The sequence below is a fragment of the Carcharhinus amblyrhynchos genome, chromosome 18 (genome assembly GCF_965287045.1).
Source record: "Carcharhinus amblyrhynchos chromosome 18, sCarAmb.v2.hapA, whole genome shotgun sequence".
Lineage (NCBI taxonomy): Eukaryota > Metazoa > Chordata > Chondrichthyes > Carcharhiniformes > Carcharhinidae > Carcharhinus > Carcharhinus amblyrhynchos.
Window position 1 is genome coordinate 21,059,817 of NC_137341.1, and position 24,611 is coordinate 21,084,427.

The window sequence follows — 24,611 nt, forward strand, 5'->3', positions numbered from 1 at the left end:
AGCTTTTAGCCAGTGAACCACTGCAAGAGACAGAATTCTCAGTCCTGGAAGGCAAGAAGATCTGCTTCCAGTTAGCTACCAGAATCTATAATACCAGGGAGAGAGAAAAAAATCTGCCTGCAACTTGAAAACCAAGACACTTCTCACTCTGAACCAAAACTGAAAGTGAATCTTTGGATTCCTCTGTCGAGGAACCAGCAGACTTTGACTTGTCAATCAATCTTCCCTATAACAATTCAAAAGATCATAAAATCCCAGACATTGCATGGGGCCAGGTGTAAAAATAAACAAAACCCCATTTAAACCATTGAAGCAGCAATAAAAAGGGGGCAGCTGGTACCACGATGGAAAAAAACTGCTTTCAATGTGCCGAGAAAAGTGGAAAAGCAAATTGTGCGGAGGGTGTGGAAAGTCTGCAGAGGGATCTGGATAGGCTGAGCAAGTGGGCGAGGACCTGGCAGATGGAGTATAATGTTAGCAAGTGTGAGGTTATCCACTTTGGCAGGAATAATAGTAGGAGGGATTACTATTTAAAGGGCAAAAAGCTGCAGCATGCTATGGTGCAGAGGGACCTTGGGGGCCTTGTGCATGAGTCGCAAAAACCCAGTCTGCAGGTGCAGCAGGTGATCAAGAAGGCGAATGGGATGCTGGCCTTTATAGCGAGGGGGATAGAATATAAAAGCAGGGAGGTCTTGCTGCGACTGTACAGGGCACTGGTGAGGCCGCAGCTGGAGTACTGTGTGCAGTTTTGGTCGCCGCACTTGCGCAAGGATATTTTGGCCTTGGAGGGAGTGCAGAGGAGGTTCACTAGGCTGATACCGGAGATGAGGGGGTTGGACTATGAAGAGAGACTAAAGAGACTGGGTCTGTACTCGTTGGAGTTTAGAAGGATGAGGGGGGATCTTATAGAGATGTATAAGATAATGAAGGGGATGGATAGGGTAGAGGTAGAGAGATTCTTCCCGCTCAGAAAGGACAGCAGGACTAGAGGGCACAGCCTCAAGATAAGGGGGGGGGGGGGTGCAATTTAGAACGGAGTTGAGGAGGAACTTCTTCACTCAAAGGGTGGTGAATCTCTGGAATTCTCTGCCCGTTGAAGTGGTGGAGGCTACCTCGCTAAATATATTTAAGTCACGGGTAGATAGGTTTTTGACAGACAAGGGAATTAAGGTTTATGGGGAGAAAGCGGGAAAGTGGAACTAATCCACTTCAGATCAGCCATGATCTTATTGAATGGCGGGGCAGGCTCGAAGGGTTAGATGGCCTACTCCTGCTCCTATTTCTTATGTTCTTATGAGAACATCATTTAAAAAAAAATTTCTTAAAGGCACACTAGCATCACACTGTATTGTTGGGTTCATGGGTTTCCAGGGCGAAGACTAAGAACTACAACTGTTTTCATGTCCTGGGCTCTGGCGCAAGTGCAGAGAGTGCAGTGGAGTCGGGGCCAATAGTGAGAGCGTTACCTATTGATGCCTCCAGTGCATATTGCCATGAAGGTGAGGGCTGATATTGGTACATGTGCAAGGACAATCTGCTTGGAGAGGGCATGAAAAGCCAACTACAGATTGGCGCTTTACTGCACAAAAATGAGGCCACAGGACAGGGGAGTTAGGAACAGATGGCAAGAAACATCGGCTTCATGCAGCTGAAGTGCAGTCCTTAGCTCCGTGCTGCTGAAGGGATTGGGACTAAGGGAAATCCTGGAAGCCATTGGTTGCTCTGTACTGCTAACATCTGGGTATTGGGGAGACTCAAGAGCAGCATTTTCTCAATGCATCTAAGAGTAGGGGCTCAGGGAAGCCCAGGAACAGTAGTTACTTGGTGCAGCTGGGAGTTGGGGATGCCCAGAAGCATTTATTGGCAGTAACATAGCTCAGGAGCTGGGACCATGCCACGGTTTAGATGCTGAGGTGTATGTAGCCTGGCTCAGCTGAAAAAGAACACCAAGAAGGCTGGACCTGGAGCAGCCAGAGAGAGATTTGAGAGAGATTTGTGGTGGTTTGCCTTTTGGGTAAGGATTGTACCTGTAGAATTTGGTGGGACTAGAACTGCTGTTGGTTGGGGATCAAACGAGTTCTTTGGAGGAGAGGAACCAAAATAACCCACAACGAAACCAGAGTTTCAAAGATTCTTTGTGACTTCTTTAATGTGCCGTTTGTGATGTGTTGGACCAGTTTGCCTGTTATTTCATATCCACTTCATGTTAATTCTGTATATTAGAGTAGAAGATAGTTATTATTGATTGTTTGCTTTGTTGACTCTTGTAAAGTTTCTTGGCTGAAAAACCTAAGAGCTTGTTCCTGTCTTTTCCCATAACTCAGGTCCTTGATGCTGGTCTCATGATTTACCCCGAAATGCCTCCAATGCTCAGATATCTTCCTCATGACACACACACACAAATTATTAAAGTATTTCAAGTGCAGTTTGATCGTGGCATATTTGACTTTTATTCTACCATTTTAGCAATAGCATTCAATGTTTTGATGTGTTTTGACAAAATGATATTGAAAGTAAATGTAGAATATTACTTTGAAATTAAATTGTGTGGTAGGACAGTGGTTCAAAAGTTAAATTGAGAGCTGATAACAAGAATAGGCCTCCAAATAGAGTAGAGAATGCTGGATTAATTGAAGAAACAATTATATTCTCCAATGCAGGAATGTAGTATCTATTTGGAGAGATTAACAGATGGGCCAAAGGGCCTTCCTTGTCCATTATAATCTTTAAACCTCAGAATTATTGATCAGTCCCATTATATGGGATGTGTACGTGTGAGGAATAATTCTAAAGCTCTGTTAGAAAATAACACTTCCTAAAAAAATGTATGGATTGAATTGTTGAAGAGATGACGATCAATATTTTTCTTTATTTTGCAGTCACCTGCTTCCACTGAGCTGCCTCCAGTAGGGGAGACTAGCAATGAGAACCTGATCTGTCAGGCCATGAGGAATTCTGGGATTGTAATTGAAACTGTAACAATTGGAGAAGATTCTGAGAAATCCACAGAGGCATCTCCATTAACTGTCGAGGGAGGCATTGAAGAGGATGTCGTACAGGATGATTGCAATGAGATGGAGGAAGAAGATATGGTACCTCTAAGTGCATTATTTTATCCATTGTTGTTTCAAACAGAACATGAGATTTGGAGTCCCAAATCTGTGAAATTTGTTTGTGGTTAAACACAGTTAACTTTCAGCAAAACTGATCTCTCTCAAAATACCACACACTAAAAGCACCATTCAGACCATGAACATATTTCTTCAGTTTCTAACGTTTCTCTTTACTGCTACTCCTTTGTGTGGTTTCAGGAACACTTCTCTCTAAAAATATCACCCTACATAAATATAGCTTTATGTTGCTTGATCTACATTTCCATGAATATGTGGCCAAAAAAACTTCTAAAAAAATGAAGATTACTTTTCCATTCATGATAGAGTTCTCTAACATTCGTACCACTTAGTCACTCTTCAAATCCCCCAGCAATCAACCTCCCTTTGGCCTTATGTCCCATTTGCAAGGACATTTTCAGTACAAATGTATTTATGACACAAAGTTGGTCGCCCTTTATCTGGTATCTCCGAATAAATTTCAAACTCTCCAAAGTCCTTTTGTTTTGCTTATCTCATTGGTTTAATCTTAAGTTTATTGACAGCCACAAGAACTTCTGCTTCTAGTTCTGAAAATGTCCTATGGCTATTATTTCATTGTCTAATCTTTTCAAGCTATAGCATCTACTTGCAATTTTATCTTATCTGGCTATTCTTGTGTGATCTCCCTCTAGCATTATCAGAGGATCTTTCTCTGATAAGTGATTATTTACTGACACAAGTCACTTCTGGATACACCATCAGTACTTTTCTTTCTCCACTCTTTCATCCCATTCTGTCAGTCCATGGACCTTGCTTCATTCAACCAATATTTAAACTTACCAGTACCTTATCCCTACATTCACATGAACTCTCTGAATATTTATGACTTGGGTAGCCACTCTAGGCAATTGGTGTTTGTATGTGATAGCTCTTCTCTGTGTCATCATCACTGTTGTTCATTATTGGTAATCTCTCAAGTTGAAGATGATTCTTCCTTGTGGAAGACTGCACGGCAGTGCATTGTCAGCGTTGACTGTTGTTTCACTCTTGGCTCTTGAGCTCTGTCACAGCCTTGGAGGCTTTCCCATGGTGAGGACATCGGTTATTAATCAATAGAGCTGGTGGCGCATGATTGGTTGGAGCAGCTTCCCTTTCTGTTTCTCTTGCCACTTTCTCTTCGTGGTTACCCTTGTTGATTGGAAGGTCTTGACACCATTTTGATGATGAATAGCTATTTTGGTCACAATCGGGCATCTTTTCCCCATGTGTTGATATTAGTAGAGCAGGCCTTTATGAAAGCTTTGAGATTGTTTTTGAAATGTTTCCTATAGCTCCCGTGTGAGCAGGCTGCTTGGCTTGGGTCTGAATAGAGAACGTGTTTGGGCAGCCTTGAGTCAGCTGTTTTGACATTTTGCATCTTTCTCAGCTGAAATTACCATGTCTTTCATACTTGGCATATCAGTTTATTATTTTGTAGTTCCCCTTGCAGTCGAGCAATTTGAAGTCTAGAAATCTCAAATTGAATTTTGTCAATCTTTTATGCAATCTGTTAAAGTCTGTGATATAATCTTCCATGGAAGGACTATCTATTTTCTGAAATCTTATCAAAGTTTGTTCACACCTCATAGACGTTTAACAGGTTATCTTCTTTGTAGATAAAGGCAAAAAACTGCAGATGCTGGAATCTGAAACAAAAACAAAAAAAGCTGGAAAATCTGATCAGTTCTTACAGCATCTGTGGAGAGAGGACAGAGCCAACGTTTTGAGTCAAAGGGTCATCCAGACTTGAAACATCGGCTCTATTCTCTTTCCACAGATGCTGTCAGACAGGCTGAGGTTTTCCAGCTTTTCCTGCTTTGTTTTATCCTTCTTGTAGATTTCATCCAAGAGCCCTGGAGGGTCCAAATCTTCTTCACTTTCCAACTGATATACTTTACTTCTAGTTATACTTTAAAGAGTCAGTCTTGCCAAAGCCAAACTTTGTTTTCATTTTGTTAGGGCCTAATCAAAATGTTCAAATTTCATTCTTCCACTGGTCAAATGGTTTAGACTGCTATAATGTTGGAATGTAATCATCCCTGACAATTTGCACTTAGTTTCTCCAGTTTTCAACAAAGGCCATTTTTTTCCATCTGAAAAATCTTTTCATGGTTTCAAGCTTTCAACTTCAGCCAACTCTCCTTTGATATCATACTTTATTCCAGAATTTGATGAAGGATATAATCAAATTCAATTTGTACGTGATTTTATAAGCATTTATTTACAGGAGTTACACATTGTAAGCATACGCTTTCTAACCCAATAACCACAGTTTTAGGGCCTGTATCTATTTATAAGATGCAAATGAATTCTCAATCAGTGTCCTCACCTGCATGTAATTAAACACAGTTAAGATATAATTAATAATTCTCTCTTTAACTTCCATCCATCACATATTCAGTAGGAGATTATGCAAATCTTGCTGTGTACAAAGTGAGTTTTATTTTTGCCGCTTTAACAACATAATTCTATTTAATGGGCCATGAACCTACTTTTGGCCAGGCATGACCAGGCTTTTTGCATGTTGGGCCACACTTCCATTTTCTTCTCATTTAAGGGGCTGATGAACAAATTTTGGAACGATAACGTTCGGCACTACATTAAATATGCATGTCACACTCCCAGTCAGAGGGTAGTCATGCATCCACAACACTGGGAATGGCTATGGGTTGGTTTTGTGTGTGAGGATGAGTGAGAATTTTTGAGACTGGGATTGCAGCAGACACACATTTGTGTCTCAGACACGCTCACATTCGCTCGCGCACACTCTGCAAAATCTCTCTCGCGTCATATTCACTCTCTCCCTCTCTCTAATGCTGACCCTCTCTCTTTCTCTCCACCACTCTCCCTGCCCCTCGCGCCCCTCGTGCCCGTCCGTGATTTACAGGGTGCTGCAACACCTCACCAAGGCTTTAGAAGCTCGTCTGAAACCCACTACATATGCATAGCAACATCATTCCCAGTTACACATTACCTTGACTTGCACTGTGTTATGATCCTATCCTCGACCAAACCCCAATTTAACAATGCGAGAGCACCTTCACCATATGGATTCAGTCTTGTCTTATATGCAGTGAGTGTTTCTGAATCAGGAAGACTTGCTTTCTCATGTCTGTGTCTTAATCTGATCACAGATCCTGACTCTGGAGCTGGGGAGCTCCTTTGCCAAGTTCCTTCTCAACTGTGCTATCTCGAAGATGACACTTAACTCATAAATTGACAAGGTGGAGCCATGTCCTCTGCCTAGCAACTTCCTCAGGAAATAGGTTATGGGGAAATATCTTGATGATTTAGTACTTTTCATGGCAATTTCACCTGAATTTAAATGTTTCTTGCACTTTCTTTTTATATATACATACAGGTAAATTCAAAAAGTGAGAGGAGCTACAATAGCTTCCAGTGTCCTCACTGCAGTCGAGTATTCAAAGGAGTTAGCTACCTACGCTTGCACATTAAAGCACATTTAGGTAAGTGCCTAAGGCACATGAGCCAAACAATCGTGTTACTGTCTGTTGTGCTCAAATATTTATTGAGAGCCAACAACAGATTGCATTTGTTTGTACTTTTAACATAGGTTGTTTCACAAAGCAGTCAGCAGACAAAGTTTGACATAGGGTCACATTCAAAGGATATTAGGATAGCTTGATCAAAGAGAGAGGTTTTAAGGAGCATTTTAAAAGAAGCAAGAGAGGCTGGAAGGTTCAGGAACGTAATTCTAGATTCTGCAGACGTGGTGGTTGAAGGCTAATGGTGGAGCAAAGGAAACAGGAATATGCAAGAGACCAGAGTTATAGGAGTGTAGAGGTTACAAAGGGTCACCATATAAACATCTCTTCAGATCAATTCAGAATTTTTAGGAATCGAAAGAGACAGTTAGTTCCGATAATGCGTTGGTTCTTCGTTTCCAATTTCTCACTATGTCTTCCAATCCCTTCTCTCTCCTTTATGATGAGCATATCAGTACAGCTTTCTGATGGTTGATATCTTTACCAGATGTGCTAGTCTGGGCATTACAAGGGTAGGTTTGTTGTTGTCTTCTTCTGTTACAGTTAGTCTGCAAACACAGTTATCTGTTTCGCTTCACAGCATCCTCTTTGCAGACGTAGTGTCCGAACTCTGTTTGGGGTTGTGAGTTTTTACAAAAAAAGAGCTATGGTTTGCACATGTAGATTCAACATAATGCACAACAGGTTTATTGAAAGAGATGTTCTCTGCACAGAACAGAAAACGAAACTGTGAAACACCCCAATGACATCACTGTCCAATTATGCGATTGGTTCTTAAAGCAATCATGAAACCACCTAAATGTATAAGAGGAGCCAAATTCCATGTTTCATAACTGAGGTATGATGCCGTGAGTGTTTCAGTCCTGAATTAATTATGATCAAATTGAATGGCACAACAGGCTGAATGGCCTATTATTACTCCTATGTGTTGAATGTTTTTAATATGTTATTATTGAGTGTTAGGTTATGCTGCCTTATTGGATCTGTATTTAACAAGTCACACTGCACTGACCCTGCATCAGAAGTCATCCCATCATTCATCCTTCAATATTGAAGACCATCTTCATTTGCCATCCAGGCTTTGAGGTGTGTGGGTATGAAGCTGGCTCACGTATCCTATCTTAGCACAAAACGTTCTAGTGCTAACAGGGCAGCGAGGCTGGTAGGTAGCTAGGGATACTCTTCTCGTGGATTTTACAAGCTTGCGCTTGTTTTGGGCTGACACTATCTGTTACTACTTGTATGCTGATGCACCTTTGGTAATTGCGTTCCTTCAGGCTGAACAATCCTGGGCAAGGGTCTCCCATGATGCCGTGTTAATTTTAAAGTCCTTGAGGGAGGCTCTCAGTGTATCCTTGCAGCGTTTCTTCTGGAGCAGTTTTTGTTGTAACCTTGTGAAGATGCCGGTCCTCCTAAGGACCTCTGTGTCTAGGACTTTATCTTGCCACTTGATGTTGTGGAGCTCGTGGGGGCAGCAGAGGTGGACTTTCTTTGCTGCAAATGGCTGGTATACAGTCCAAGCATCACTTGTCGAGTGGTTCTTTTATTGTTCCCTTTAAGAGTGGACAGACTTGTGTTCTTAATAGAACAAAGAACAAAAGAAATTTACAGCACAGGAACAGGCCCTTCAGCCCTCCAAGCTTGCACTGACCATGCTGCATAACTTAACTAAAACCCCTTACCCTTCCGGGGACCATATCCCTCCATTCCCATCCTGTTCATGTATATGTCAAGACGCCCCTTAAAAGCCACAACCGTATCCACTTCCACTACCTCCTTTGGCAGGGAGTTCCAGGCACCCATCATCCTTTCTGTAAAAAATCTGCCTCATACATCTCCTTTAAATCCTGCCCTCGCACCTTAAACCTGTGCCCCCTAATAATTGACTCTTCCACCCTGGGAAAAAGCTTCTGACTATCCATTCTGTCCAAGCCTCTCATAATCTTGTAGACTTCTATCAGGTTGCCCCTCAACCTCCATCGTTCCAGTGAGAACAAACCAAGTTTCTCCAACCTCTCTTCATAGCTAATGCCCTTCATACCAGGCAACATCCTGGTAAATCTTTTCTGTACCCTCTCCAAAGCCTCCATCTTTCTGGTAGCGTGGTGACCAGAATTGAACACTATATTCCAAGTGTGGCCTAACTAAGGCTCTATGAAGCTGCAACATAACTTGCCAATTTTTAAACTCAGTGCCCCGGCTGATGAAGGTAAGCATGCCATATGCCTTCTTGACTACCTCCTCCACCTGCATTGCCACTTTCATTGATCTGTATACCTGTACACCCAGATTCCTTTGCCTATCAATACCCTTAAGGGTTCTGACGTTTACTGTATATTTCCTATCTGTATTAGACCTTTCAAAATGCATTACCTCACATTTGTCCAGATTAAACTCCATCTGCCATCTCTCCACCCAAACCTTCAACCGATCTATATCCTGCTGTATCCTCTGATGGTCCTCATCACTGTCCGCAAATCCACCAATCTTTGTGTCGTCCACAAATTTACTAATCAAACCAGTTACATTTTCTTCCAAATCATTTATACATATATTATAAACCGCAAAGATCCCAGCACTGGTCCCTGAGGGATGCCACTTGTCACAGCCTTCCATTCAGAAATGCACCCTTCCAGTGCTACCCTCTGTCATCTTTGACCGAACCAGTTTTGAATCCACCTTGCCAGCTCACCTCTAATCCTATGCGACTTCACTTTCTGCACCAGTCTGCCATGAGGGACCTTGTTAAAGGCCTTACTGAAGTCCATTTACACAACATCCACTGCCCTACCCTCACCAATTACCTTCGTCACTTCCTCGAAAAACTCAATCAAGTTAGTGAGACACGACCTCCCTGTCACAAAACCATGTTGCCTCTCACTAATACATTTAGTTATTTCCAAGTGGGAATGAATCCTGTCCAACAATTTCCCTACAATTGATGTAAGGCTCATCAGCCTGTAATTACCTGGATTATTCTTGCTATCCTCCTTAAACAAAGGAACAACGTTGGCTGTTCTTCAGTCCTCTGGGACCTCCCCTGTCGTTAGTGAGGATACAAAGATTTCTCTCAAGGCCTCAGCAATTTCCTTCCTTGCTTCTCTCAGTATTCTGGGGTATGTCCCATCAGGCCCTTTGGGGACTTATCTACCTTAATATTTCTCAAGAACCTCAATACTTCCTTCGTTATGATCTCAACACGACTCAAACCATTTATATACTCTTTCCCAAACTCATCATCCACCAAGTCCTTCTCTTTGTTGAATACTGACGCAAAGTACTCATTTAATACCTCGTCCATTTCCTCTGGCTCCACACATAGATTCCCTCCCTTGTCCTTGAGTGGGCCAACCCTCTCCCTGGCTACCCCCTTGCTTTTTATATGTCTATAAAAAGCCTTGGGATTTTCCTTAATCCTGCTGGCCAATGCATTTTCATGATCCCTTTTGGCCCCTACTTACTCTTTGCTTAAATTTCTTTCTACTTTCCTTGTATTCCACACTTGCTCCGTATGTTCCCAGTTTCCTAGCTTTAACAAATGCTTCTTTTTTCTCTTTGTCTGGGCTCACAATATCTCTCGTTATCCAAGGTTCCCAAAACTTGCCATACTTATCCTTCATCCTTACAGGAATGTGCTGGTCCTGAATCCCTATCAACTTAAACTTGAAAGTCTCCCACATGCCAGATGTTGATTTGTCCTCAAACATCTGCCCCCAATCTACATAAAAGAGAATTTAGTCCCCTGATATACAATCTATAACCTCCTATAAATTCGTAAGATCTCTGCACTCATTTTAGTTCTAGCCTCTTGCACATCCCTGATTTTGTTCATTTCTCCATTGGTGGCAATGCCCTCAGCTGCCAAGGCTTTAATCTCTGGAACTCCCTCTCTAAATCCCACTGTCTCTACTTCGTCCTTTATAATGCTCCTTCAAACATAGCTTTGTTGACAGGTGTTCTTTATGAGGCTCAAGTTCAAATAATCATTCCTGTGGAGCGCCATAGAATTCTTTAACTATAATAAAATTATAAATGCAAGTTTTGTTAAGTGAAGGTTCCCCACTGCCAGGAATGGACTATGCTACACTGGATGCAGCCATTGTTATCCATTTACCACAGTAGATTCCCAACTGCCTGCTACTATGCATTTACTGCATTGACTGACCAGTTAATACTAAGCATTTACTGCATTGAATCCTCACTTCTGATTCCATGCATTTACTTCACTGGATCCCTCAACACAAATCTTTGTATATTTGATTAATGAAAGCTGAGTAGGAATGATGGTGGATCAATGAATTGATCCTGTATAGAGGTATGGTGAAGGTACATTGAGAGATCAGTGACCATACATGGAAGATATTCTGGAACCATAGTCTCGTAGAATGGACAGGGTGAGTTTAGCAAAGATGTAAAAGGGGAATTTGTCTCTAGCACATTGGTTTTCAATTTCAGATCATAGGAAATGTGGATTTGCTCTTCAAGTTAATTTTCTATTTTGACCATGAGTAGTATGACAATGCTATACCTCTAAAAAAATAAATTTTGTGTCACATTCTTTGTGAAGGATGCTAAGATTCAACTCTGTTAAATGGTGCCACTTTGCTCCAGGCAGCCCATCTGCTGTGAATGCAGAAGAATAATTGCTGCTTGATATTTGGGTGTTTGTTTTAATTGGAGCTAATGCAATTTTGTTCATTCTTTGGATTGTCCTCTAGAATTTAGAGTAGGGTTTAATTAAGTTGGTTGACAACAGTCATGTGCTAATGCGAGGAACTAGGCTTATGGAGGGAAAAAACAGTTTCTGTTTGGATTTGCATTAGCAGCAGCTCTTCTCTCTCTCTGGAAATTGAAGACTGGGACCAGCTAAAGAATGGTTATCTCTCTCCAAAGGTGTTCTGTTGATTTGAGGACTTGTAACCTACGTACCAGCCTGTAAGCTTGTTATTTGCTAACTGGTTTTGAAGAGAAGTTTATGTCAGAGGAGTATTGCTTAAATTGGAACTAATAGAAATAGGCTAGCAATTATCTTGTTGTGTTTAAGTATTCAATTGGTAAAAGTTAACGCTTATTCTTTTTGTTATAAGTTAAACTGTGTTGTTACATAAAATTTGGTTTAATACAAGTTTCCTTGTGGGTCAAAGGAATCACACCTTGTTAAAGGCCTTACTGAAGTCCACGTACACAACATCCACTGACCTACCCTCATCAATTATCTTCGTCACTTCCTCGAAAAACTCAATCAAGTTAGTGAGACACGACCTCCTCGTCACAAAACGGAGTGAAACACCTTATGTTCGCACTAATGCCAAAATCAAAAATAGTTGGGGTCTAGACTAACTTCATAGTATAACTTGAAGTTTCTAAACTGGTCCCTAACAGTAGAAAAATTTGGGGGAGAGCCCAATCATCAATGGTCCGTTATCAGGCTGAGCAGCATGACTGATTGATATTTGCTAAGCTGGCTATGTTCTTCCAGGTTACAAGCCCCATCAGTGTGAGCTGTGCGAGAAGGAGTTTATGACGGCCTATATTCTGAGGAAGCACATGGAGTCGCACTACAATGAGCGGCGCTTCAAATGTGGGGAGTGTGGCAAACTATACAAAAGCATTGCCCATGTAAAGGAACACATGAGGGCACATTCGGATGATCGGCCATACCCATGTCCAAAATGTGGCAAAAGATACAAGACAAAGGTCAGAGAGACAGCACAGTTACAGGAAGAGTCTGAAAACCAGTACCATGTCATGTTTTGTTGCTGTATGAAAAGGATGAGCAAATGGCTGTCATGACTTTGGATGTCTAAAAGCACTTCACAATCAATAAAGTACTTCTGATGTGCAGTTACTTTTGTAACATAGAAAACATGGCAGTTAATTGCACACAGCAAGGTCCCACAAACAACCATGTGATAACGATATAAACTGTATTAGTCATGCTAGTTAATGGATAACTAATATCCGTTAACTAGCCCAGGTCATTGGGGTGAACACCACTGCTTAAAATAGTTAGGGAATCTTTTATGTCTTATCTAACAGATGGTATCTCTGACAATGCAGCAGTGCACTGGGAGTATCAGCCAAGATTTGTGCCCAAGTCTCTGGACTGGGTCTTGAAACACCAAACTTCAGATTCAGGAATGAGAATGCTATCTGCTGAACCTTTGACACTTGTATAGGTAACAGATAAGTTGTCTGAGGTTGCCTCAGCACAAGTTTGACTATTTCTTTTCACATTGCATTGCAATTTTGCTTGTTTACAGTTAATTATACTCCAATCTATCTACGCTACGATTATAGATCTGTCTTTGTGTTCTGGTTGTTGTTGTCACTTGCTATGTTCCTTCTATAGTCAAATGGATGTAAAAGATGCATTGCACTATTGTAGAAAAAGCAGGGGATCTTTCCACAGTGTCTTGACAAATATTTATTCCTCAATCAACGTAGCTGAAAAACAAATTATCTGGTTATTAACACATTGTTTGTGGGAGTTTACTGTGTGCAAATTGCTGTGTTTTTTCTCCATTACTACAGTGACTACAATTCAGGAATACTTGATTGGCTGGAAAGCATTTTGGGATATCTTAAGATTGTTTTATCTTTGTACATTCACTGGGGGCTGTGTGTAGTGCGGAGAGAGACCTGTTCAGTATTTGATTTCTAATGGTTGTATCTCTCCTCTCAGAATGCACAGCAAGTTCACTTAAGGACACACTCCGAGGATAAGCCGTTTGCATGTGATTACTGCAGCCGGGCATTTCGAGAGAAGGGCTCTCTCATCCGACATGTGCGACTCCACACAGGAGAAAAGCCGTTCACGTGTTATAAATGTGGTCGAGGCTTTGCTGAACATGGGACCCTCAATCGACATTTACGTGCCAAAGGTGGGTGTGAGGTCAGGTGGACACCTGGTAGGGATAGAGGGCATCATGGTGGGATTGGAGTTATGGGAGAATAATTAGGTAAAAATTGACATATGGTTGTATTAGGACAAACAACCAAACGTTTGGTCAGAGAGGTGGGTCTTAAGGAGCAGAGAGAGGGGTAGAGAATTAGGGAGACTTTGGGAGGAAACTTAAGGCTCTGAAACCTAGTTATCTCTGGATTACTACCTGAACCGCGTGCAGATCGGCAAAGTGGAAGATAGGATTAAAGAGATGAGTGGGTGGCTCAGGGATTGGTGTGGGAGGAATGGGTTTGAATTTATGGGGCATTGGCACCAGTATTGAAGCAGGTGGGACCTGTTCAGATGGGATGGTCTTGGTCTAAACCGTGCTGGGACCAGAGTCCTGGCGAATCGTATAACTAGGACTGTAGATAGGACTTTAAACTAATTGGGGGGGGGAGGGTGCAGGGTGCAGGGGTGGGAGAAATTACAATGTCTAAAGTAAAAAAGAGGGTACGGGCGTGGGAAAATGTTGAGGATGACCCAATAATAAAGGGAGAAGGGGGCATGAGAAAAGTTGGTAGCGTTCCTTCAAATAGGGTACAGATAAAGGCTGGGGTAAAGACACTTTACCTGAATGCACGAACATTCGGAACAAAGTGAATGAGCTGGTGGCGCAGATCAGCACAAATGGATATGATCTGGTGGCCATTACGGAAATGTGGTTGCAGGGTGACAGGGACTGGGAGCTGAATGTCCAGGGGTATCTAGTGTTTAGGAAGGATAAAAAGGAGGAAAAAGGGGGTGGGGTAGCTCTGCTGATTAAGGATAATATCAGGTTGGTAGTAAGGGAAGATATAGGCTCCAAAGAGCAAAACGTGGAATCGTTGTGGGTGGAGATTAGGAACAGCAAGGGGAGGAAGACGCTGGTGGGTGTGGTCTATAGGCCCCCAAATAATAACTTGGAGGTGGGGCGGGCTATAAACAAGTAAATAAATGATGCATGCAGAAATGGAACGGTGATAATTATGGGGGATTTTAATCTACATATTGATCGGTTGACCCATGTCGGACGCGGTAGGCTTGAGGAAGAGTTCTTGGAATGCTGCTGGGATAGTTTCCTTGAACAGTGTGTGACGGAACCGACAAGAGAGCGAGCTGTCTTAGATCTGGTGTAATGTAACAAGGCAGGTAGAATTAGGGATCTTGTTGTGAGGGATCCTCTTGGGACGAGCGATCATTGGTTGAGTTTTTGATGCAGATGGAGGATGAGAAAGTAGGGTCCTGGACCTGTGTCCTCTGTTTGAACAGAGGGGAGTACGATAAGATGAGAGAGGAATTGGCAAATGTATTGGGGGCGCAGATTGGTTGGTAGGACTGCTGAGGAACAGTGGAGGATCTTTAAGGAGATCTTTTTTGGTGCTCAGCAGAAATATATTCCAATGGTAAAGAAGGAACGTAGGAGAAGGGATAATCAGCCGTGGTTATCGAGGGAAGTAAAGGAGAGTATTAAATTAAAAGCTGATGCGTTCAGAGGGGCTAAAAGTAGTGGGCAAGTAGAAGATTGGGAGAGGTTTAACAATCAACAAAGAATGACTAAGAAGTTGATAAAGGAAGGATAGACAATGAAGCTAAACTAGCACTAAATGTAAAAATGGACAGTAAGAGCTTTTACAAATATATAAAGAGGAAGAGGCTGGCTAGAGTGAATGTTGGACCCTTAGCGGATGAGAGGGGGGATTTAGTGGGGGGAGATGAGGAAATGGAGGAGGCCTTAAATAAGTTTTTTGCCTCGGTCTTCACGGAGGAGGACGTGAATAGTTTGCTGGATATTAAAGATAGAAGGGTGGTAGAAGTTGAGGGCCTGAATGCGATTACTGTCACTAGAGAGGTAGTGCTTGATCGACTAGCGGGACTGATGGTGGACAAGTCCCCAGGACCGGATGGAATGCATCCCAGGGTTCTGAAGGAGATGGCAGAGGTGATAGTAGATGCCTTAGTGATTATTTACCAAACTTTGCTGGATTCCAGGGAAGTGCCGGAAGATTGGAAAATGGCTAATGTTACGCCACTGTTTAAAAAAGGTAGCAGGCAAAAGGCAGGGAATTATAGGCTGGTTAGTTTAACGTTTGTTGTTGGAAAAATGCTGGAATCCGTCATCAAAGAAGAAATAGCGAAGCACCTAGAGAAGAATTGTTTGATAGAGCAGATGCAGCATGGATTCGTTAAGGGGAAGTCGTGTTTGACAAATTTATTGGAATTCTATGAGGATGTGACTAGTGCGGTAGACAGAGGGGAACCGGTGGATGTGATGTTTCTCGATTTTCAGAAGGCGTTTGATAAGGTGCCGCACAAAAGGTTGCTTCAGAAGGTTAGGGGGCAATGGAGTTGGGGGTAAGGTGTTAGTGTGGATAGAGGATTGGCTGGCTAATAGGAGGCAGGGAGTTGGTATCAACGGGTGCTATTCTGATTGGCGGTTGGTGACTAGTGGAGTGCCACAGGGATCGGTGCTGGGGCCTCAGCTATTTACCATTTATATAGATGATCTGGAGGAGGGGGCTGAGTGTAGGGTGTCGAAATTTGCTGATGACAGTGGAAAAGCAAATTGTGCGGAGGGTGTGGAAAGTCTGCAGAGGGATCTAGATAGACTGAACGAGTGGGTGAGGACCTGGCAGATGGAGTATAATGTTAGCATGTGTGAGGTTATCTACTTTGGCACGAATAATAGTAGGAGGGATTACTATTTAAAGGACGAAAAGCTGCAGCATGCTACAGTGCAGAGGGATCTGGGGGTCCTTGTGCATGAGTTGCAAAAACCCAGTCTGCAGGTACAGCAGGTGATCAAGAAGGCGAATGGGATGCTGGCCTTTATAGCGAGGGGGATAGAATATAAAAGCAGGGAGGTCTTGCTGCGGCTGTACAGGGCACTGGTGAGGCCGCAGCTGGAGTACTGTGTGCAGTTTTGGTCGCCGCACTTGCGCAAGGATATTTTGGCCTTGGAGGGAGTGCAGAGGAGGTTCACTAGGCTGATACCGGAGATGAGGGGGTTGGACTATGAAGAGAGACTAAAGAGACTGGGTCTGTACTCGTTGGAGTTTAGAAGGATGAGGGGGGGACCTTATAGAGATGTATAGATAATGAAGGGGATGGATAGGGTAGAGGTCGAGAGATTCTTCCCGCTCAGAAAGGACAGCAGGACTAGAGGGCACAGCCTCAAGATAAGGGGGGCGGGGGGGGCTGCAGTTTAGAACGGAGTTGAGGAGGAACTTCTTCACTGAAAGGGTGGTGAATCTCTGGAATTCTCTGCCCGTTGAAGTGGTGGAGGCTACCTCGCTAAATATATTTAAGTCACGGGTAGATAGGTTTCTGATAGACAAGGGGATTAAGGGTTATGGGGAGAAAGCGGGAAGTGGAACTGATCCACTTCAGATCAGCCATGATCTTATTGAATGGCGGGGCAGGCTCGAAGGGTTAGATGGCCTACTCCTGCTCCTATTTCTTATGTTCTTATGTTCTAGACAGCTGAAGATTAATGATTTTGCAGAGAACTGCTAAATTTTCTGCGAAATAGAATGCACAAATAGTTACAGCACTATTTCCCTTCATAATTTTATATGTTTTGATAACAGTCCCCCCCCGCCCCCATTCTTCTAAATTCCAGTAAGTATAGTCCCAGTCTGCTCAGTCTCTCATAAGCCTACCCTCTCAACTCCGGAATCAACCTAATGAATCTTCTCTGCGCCCCTTCCAATGCCAGTACATCCTTTCTCAAGTAAGGATTCAGTTATTCCCACTCCTCTGTTTTCTGCCAGAGCGTTGCAAACAATTATTTCTTCTGATAATTATCCAATTTTCTGTTGAAAGCTGTAATAGAATCTGCAATCACCACGTTCTAGAGACAGCACATTTCAAATACTAACCAAATGTTGAGTAAAGGTAAAAAACTCCCTCATGTTGCCTCTAGTTCTTTTGTCAATCACCTTAAATTGGTGTCCTCTGTTTCTCTTCACTTACATATAAGAGAACAGCTGATCTCTATCTACTCCAGGCTTGTCCAACCTTCATATGTGGATGACCACATTTCCATTTTTTTCTCACTTAGGAAGCTGAAAGCAAATTTTGGAAAGATAAAGTTTGGTACAATGTTAAACATGCATTTTTTTTTCCAAAATGGAGCTATGAACAAATGAAACAGCTTGTTGAGCAAGAAATAAAAGTGTCAATGCAATAAATTGATAACTTAAGAAAGTGTAAGTAATAAAGAGTATTCGAGTGTGAGAAGGTGAGTGTATGTGTCTGACTCACTCTCACCTCCTTCAATCTCAGCCTGTTTCTCTCCTACCACTTGTGACTCTATCAGCAGCAAACGCAGAAGAGGAACAGCCTGTGATTGGAGGAGCAGCCCCTTGCAGAGTCTTCAACAGCATTTACCTGCTTTACTGGTATTTTAAACAGTGACTCTGGGGGCCATATAGTTTGGCTTTCATGAGCCAAAATCCGAGTTGAGGGTTGGACAAGCCTTATCTATGCTGTTCAGGCCCCTCATTAAAATCTCTCTATAAAACCTCTGCTTTGCCAATCTATCCACGTGACTGAAGTTTCTCACCCTTGGAACCATTCTTGTAAATCTTTTCTTAAAGATTTGGACACCATATTCCAATTGAGGCTGAAACCAGTGTTTAGAACTTGCTTTATATCCTTTGCTTCTACTTGTAAAAGGCCTGAACCACATATGGCCTATTAACCACATTCTCAACCTGCCTTGCCACCTTCAAAAGTTTCTGCACATATACTCCAGGTCCTTCTGCTCGTGCATCTGCTTTAGAATTGTATCCTTTACTTTATATTGCCTTTCCTTATTCTTTGTACTAAAATGTACCACTTCAGAATTCTCTGCATTAAATTTCATCTGCCATGAGGCTGCCCATTCCCATCTATGTCGCCTTGAAGTCTTATCTTTATCGTTCTCATAGTTGACAGTGGTTCTGAATTTTGTATCATCTGCAGATTTCGCAATTGTAGAGTTGCATGTCATGTTCAACATAATTAATATAGATCAAGAAAAATGGTGAAACTAGAATCATTATAGAATCCCTATATCGCAGAAATAGACCATTTGGCCCATCGACACTTCTTCAGAGCATCTTACCTGGGCCCTATCTCCGTAATCCTGCATATTTATCCTGCTAATCCCCTATCCTATATGCCTTTGAGCACTAAGGGGCAATTTAAGCATGGCTAGTCAACCTAGCCTGCACATCTTTGAACTTCTGGAGGAGCACCTGGAGGAAACCCATGCAGACACAGGGAGGATGAGCAAACTCCATACAGTCACCCAAGGCTAGAATTGAACCCCAGTCCCTGGCACTGTGAGGCAGCAATGTTGTGCCACCATGCTGCCCAATATCAATTCTGTAGAACTCCACTGCATACATTCCTCCTCAAAAAACTTTTGTTTTCTGTCACTCAGCCAAAGCAGGAGAAAGCCATTTGGCCCTTCGATACTGTTCCGCCATTCATCTTGGCTGATCATCGAATTCGATATTGTGATCCCTGCCTTCCCTCATATCCCTTTATCCCCAAGAGCTATATCTAATTTTTGCTTAAAATCAGACGTTTTGGCTTCAACTATATTCAGTGGTAGTGCATTCTACACATTCACCACCCTATGGATGAAGAAATTTCTCCTCACCTCAGTTCTAATCCCTTATCCTCAAACTTTGACCCCTAGTCCTGGACTCCCTCACCACTGGGAATAGTCCTTCTGAATTCATCCTGTCTAACCCTGTTAGAATGTTATAAGTTTCTATGAGATCCCCTCTTACTCTTCTAAACTCCAATGAATATAATCCTAACCGACTTAGTCTCTCCTCATACGACAGACCTGCCATCCCAGGAATCAGCCTGGTAACCCCTTGCTATACTCCCTCTATAATAAGGATATCCTTCCTCAGATAAGGACAACAAAACTGCAAACAATACTCCAGATGTGGCCTTACCAATGCCCTATACAATTGCAGCAAAACATTCCTATCCCTTTACTCAAATCCTCTCGCTATGAAGGCCAGCATACCATTTGCCTTCTTTCTTGCCTGCTGTACCTGCACGCTTACTTTCTGCGACTGATGCACGAGGGCACCAATGTCTCGTTAAGTATCCACCTGTCTCAATTTACACCATTTCAAGTAATAATCTGTCTTCTTATTATTGTTACCAAAGTGGATAACCTCACATATATCCACATTATTCTGTAACTACCGTGCAGATATCCACCCATTCAGCCTGTCCAAATCATGCTGCAGCATCTCTGCATCCTCCTCACAGCTCGTCCTCCCATCCAAATTTGAAGATAATACATTCAGTTCCCTCTTCCAGATCATTAATATATAATGTGAACGGTTGGGGTCCTAGCACAGATCCCTGTGGAACCCTACTCGTCACTGACTGCCAATCAGAAAAAGACCCATTTATGCCAATTCTTTGCTTCCTATCTGCTAACCAGCTTTCTATCCATCTCAAGAATTTATCTGCAATCCCATGTGCTTTAACTTTACATAGTAGTGTGTTATGAGAGACCTTGTCAAAAGCCTTCTGAAAGTTTAAATAAACCACATCCACTAGTTCTCTTCGATCAACTCTCCCAATTCAAAATTCCAATAGATTCGTCAAGCATGATTTCTCTTTTGTAAATCCATGCCGACTGTGTCTTATTATACTAGTGTGTTCCAAATGCCAAGTTATAAAATCCTTGGTGATGAACCCTGGTGACTTCCCCCGTACCAATGTTAGGCTCACTGGTCTATGGTTCACTGTTTTCTCTCTACCTCCTGTTTTGAATAGCGGGCTTACATTAGCTACCCTCCAATCTGTAGGAACTATTCCAGAGTCCAAAGAATTTTGGAAAATAACCACCATTGAATCTATTTACAGGATCACTTCCTTAAATACTCTGGGATGAAGATTATCAGGACCTGGAGATTTATCCACCTTCAATCCCATCAAGTTCCTCAAAACTATTTCTCTTCTAATGCTGATTTCCTTCAGCTCCTCACTAAAGCATATTTCTCTCAGCACTTCTGGCACATTATTCATGTCATTATATGGCACTTTATCAAATGCCTTTTAAAAGTCCATGTAAACCACTTAAATATGTTACTCTCATCAACCCTCTTGAAAATTGCTTTTTTCCCTAAAATATTTGTCCTTGTTGGAATCTGGTAGGAGACAGAGTAAGAATAATGGGTTTGTACTCCATTTGTCAGGATACGACTAGAGGTATCCTCCAGAAATCTTTACTTACATTATAAATGACTTGGATGAAGGAATAGAGAGGCATAAATCCAAATTTGCTGATATACAAAGTTAGCTGACATAGTAAACAGTTTAGATGGGAGCAGAATGTTGGAAATGGACATTGGTAGCAACTAGACAATGGCACATTGAGTTCAATGTGGGGATTTATGAGGTTATATACTTTGTGCCTAAAAGGTAGATCAAAATGTTTTCTGAATGCTGAGAAGCTAGGAAATGTGGTGAACAAATTTGAGTCCAAATACAGAAATTATTAAAAGAACAATATAGCACAGAAACAGGCCCTTCTGCCCACCCTCTGCTGATTCCTAATCCTTATTTAGACCCACTACTTATTGTCCATACGTGATTTCTGTCCCTCTGTTCGCAACCTGTTCACGTGTCTGTCAAGATGCGCCTTGAACATTGCTAACATGCCTGCTTGCTTTACTCCACTGGCAGTGTGTTTCAGGCACCCACCACACTCTGAAAAAATTTCCCTGCAGGTCTCCCTAAACTTACCCTTCACTTTGAACCTGTGCCATCTTGTAGTTGACTCTTCTGGGAATAAGCCTCTGACTATCCATCCTATCTATGCCTGATATCTCTACCAGTCGCCCCTCATTCTATGTGTTTCCAGTGAAAACAATCCAAACTTATTCAACCTCTCCTCATTGTTAATACCCTACAGACCAGGCAACATCCTGGTAAACCTTTGCACTCTCTTCAAAGCATCTACTTTGGAGTAATGTCCATCTGGTAGTGTGGCAACCAGAACTGCACGCAATATTCCAAATGTGGCTTCACTAAAGTTTTATATAGCTGTAACATAACTTACCAACTTTTATAATCGATATCCTGACCAATGAAGGCAAGCATGCTGTATGCCTTCTTGACCATCTTATCCACCTGTGTTGCCACTTTGTGATCTATGGACTTGTACACCCAGATCCCTCTGTACGTCAATGCTCCTAAGAATTCTGCCATTTACTGTATAATTCGCAAATGAATTTGATCTTCTTAAATGCATCACCTTGCATTTCCAGATTAAACTCTATCTGCCATTTCTCTGCCCACGTCAGCAATCTATCTTTATAAGAACATAAGAACATAAGAAATAGGAGCAGGAGTAGGCCATCTAGCCCTTCGAGCCTGCCCCGCCATTCAATAAGATCATGGCTGATCTGTTGTGGCTCAGTTCCACTTTCCCGCCCTCTCCCCATAACCCTTAATCCCCTCTCTTATCAAGAACCCATCTGCTGTATCCTTTGACAATCCTCATCACAATGTGGAACTCAGCCAATTTTTGCTTTATCTGCAAACTTACTAATCGCACTACTACATTTTCCTCCAGATCAATTATAAATGTAAAAGATCTCAAGGTTAGATAGAGCTCTGCTTATGTTCTGTTTAGAGTATCGTATTCCATTTTCGGGGCAATATCTCAAGAAATATTAGTCTTGGAGCGGATGCTGTGCACATTCACCAGAATTATACCAGGCTAAAAGGGCTAAACTGTATGCTGCAAAAACTATTCATTTATTTCCCGAGTTTAGAAGATTAAGGATGATATAATAACGTATGCAAGATGATCAAATGAATCAATGCGGTAGATAGAGAGAAACCATTTCCTTTGGTGGAAATTTAGAATACTGCGTCCAGTTCTGGTCGCCTTACTACTGGAAGGATGTGGGGACTCTGGAGAGAGTGCAGAGGAGGTTTACCAGGATGTTGTTTGGTATGGAAGGACTGGGTTATGAGGAAAGATTGAACAAATTGGGGCTGTTTTCCCTTGAAAGACGGCGACTGAGGGGGGAACTAATAGAGGTATTTAAGATTATGAAGGGTATAGATAAACAGAGGTAAGCTATTTCCTATGTTACAGACGCACAGTACGAGGGGCCATGGGCTTAAGGTGAGGGGGGAGAGGTAAAACACAGATATTAGAGGGAGGTTTTTCACACAGAGGGTAATGGGGGTATGGAATGCTCTGCCAAGTAAGGTGGTGGAGGCAAGCACGCTGGAGTTGTTTAAGAGTAACTTAGACAGGCACATGAGTAGGTTGGAGATGGGTGGATATAGGAGATTGTTTTAAATAAGGTTCATTAGCATTGGGACGTCCCAGGTAATGTAAAAGGATGATATGATAATAATGTTTTTTTTCTTTTAATTCACAGGTTTTAAGTCGGTCCACCTTGTTGCCCAACAAGGGGCATACATGCGATGGGTCGTACTTGGGCTGCTCTTGAATGTTTGAGATTGGCCTTGTGCTTCATGTCGTTAGTGTGTGCTTAAACTGGACCAGATGCTGGGCAACGTGACAGCTCAGTGACTGTCACTGTTTGCTGTGCAGACACATGGATTTGGGCCGGTGTCTGTGGGAGTTTGCGCATTCTCCCCGTGCTTGCATGGGTTTCCTCCAGGTGCTCCGGTTTCCTCCCACACCCCAAGATGTGCTATTAGGCTGATTGGAAGTAATAAATTGTCCCTAAATTAGCTTCCCTCAATGTGGATGGTCATAAAACAATAGATAAGGGTCATGGGTGGAGGGGGGGGGGACTGGTAATGTTAAAATGGCGGCGCGGGCTCGTTGGGCCGAAGGGCCTGTTTCCCGGGCTGTTTTTGTTCTTTGGTGGAGTTGAGAACCAAGGGGGCACAATCTTGAAGTTGGAAAGCATTTCTTACAGAGGATACTGGGATTAATATTTTGTTAAAGGACTGTATTAAGGATTATGGAACCAAGTTGAGACTAGTATCAGCTATGATTTACCTGAGTGGTGGCAGGCTTAAGGGCTGAATTGATTAATGTAATTTGTTTGAAATTAATGTGTTTCTCTTTTCTCTCTGGAGGCGGTTGCCATGTTGGGTGTAAAGAGCTGGAACAGTTAGAGGTATCGCCAGATAACCAGTCTACAGATAGCGTTGCTGCAACTATCATCACTGATGACCCTCATACGGTGCTGGTGGAGTTCTCCTCAGTGGTGGCCAATACACAGGAGTATATTATTGAGGTACTTGAGGCACTTGCAACGTTCAAAAGCACTGGGTTTCACCACACTTCTGAAGGTTGTAGTGATGGTAAAGCCATTGATCTCCCACAAGTGTAGCTGAGCATGGTGTGTTGCATGGGACTGAAGTGCCCATTTGGGTTATTAGTGTACATGATCAATGTGTTATTAGTGTACATGTGAGCTATGACATGATATTAGTGCACTTGAATTGCTTGTGTGTTATTAGCAACATTCCCACTGAGCTGCATGGACTCCTGGCAAACAGACCATTCACATGAAGTGGTCCCTTGACGATATGTCCATGTTCAACTTCACACCATTCGTAAAGAAACTACAAAGTGCAACAAATGGCCATGCACAGCAAAGTAGAATTTGAGAGAACATTTGTTATTAGTGTACTTATGGATTAGTTGCTTGTGGATTAGTGTATATGTTATGTGCGTTATTACTACATGTGAATTACACGTGTATGGTTATTACTGTGCATGATTGTGGGTTATCAGTACACGTACTGGGAGTGTGGGTAGCTGTGTGTGCATGTGATCTGCATTTCAGCACTTGTATACATGTGAATTGCAGAGGTATTGATGTAGGTGTGATTCACATTGGGGCAGAAGTGCGCTCATCTTCTGAGCTGGGAGTAATTTTTATAAGGTTTTCATTTTAAACATCCCTTTTGTTTCCATGTTTCTTTGCCAGGCACCTGCTGAAGTTGCTGGAAACAGTGACATGGGTGCACTCATCCAAGGTGCTAAACACCAGGTACGTTGTTTGAGCTGCTGCTTGA

General features: G+C 42.4%; 1 protein-coding gene across 2 annotated transcripts in view; it reads left to right on the plus strand.

The window, feature by feature from the left end:
- The window catches only part of e4f1 (E4F transcription factor 1), a 39,978-nt gene that overhangs the window by 12,765 nt on the left and 2,602 nt on the right, over positions 1–24,611 (plus strand). For both annotated transcript variants that reach the window (XM_080206515.1, XM_080206516.1), the window contains exons 8-13: positions 2,880–3,092; positions 6,493–6,598; positions 12,117–12,334; positions 13,323–13,521; positions 23,664–23,824; positions 24,524–24,586. In XM_080206515.1, the coding sequence (XP_080062641.1) occupies positions 2,880–3,092; positions 6,493–6,598; positions 12,117–12,334; positions 13,323–13,521; positions 23,664–23,824; positions 24,524–24,586 (960 nt within the window). The remainder of the gene's footprint in view (positions 1–2,879; positions 3,093–6,492; positions 6,599–12,116; positions 12,335–13,322; positions 13,522–23,663; positions 23,825–24,523; positions 24,587–24,611) is intronic.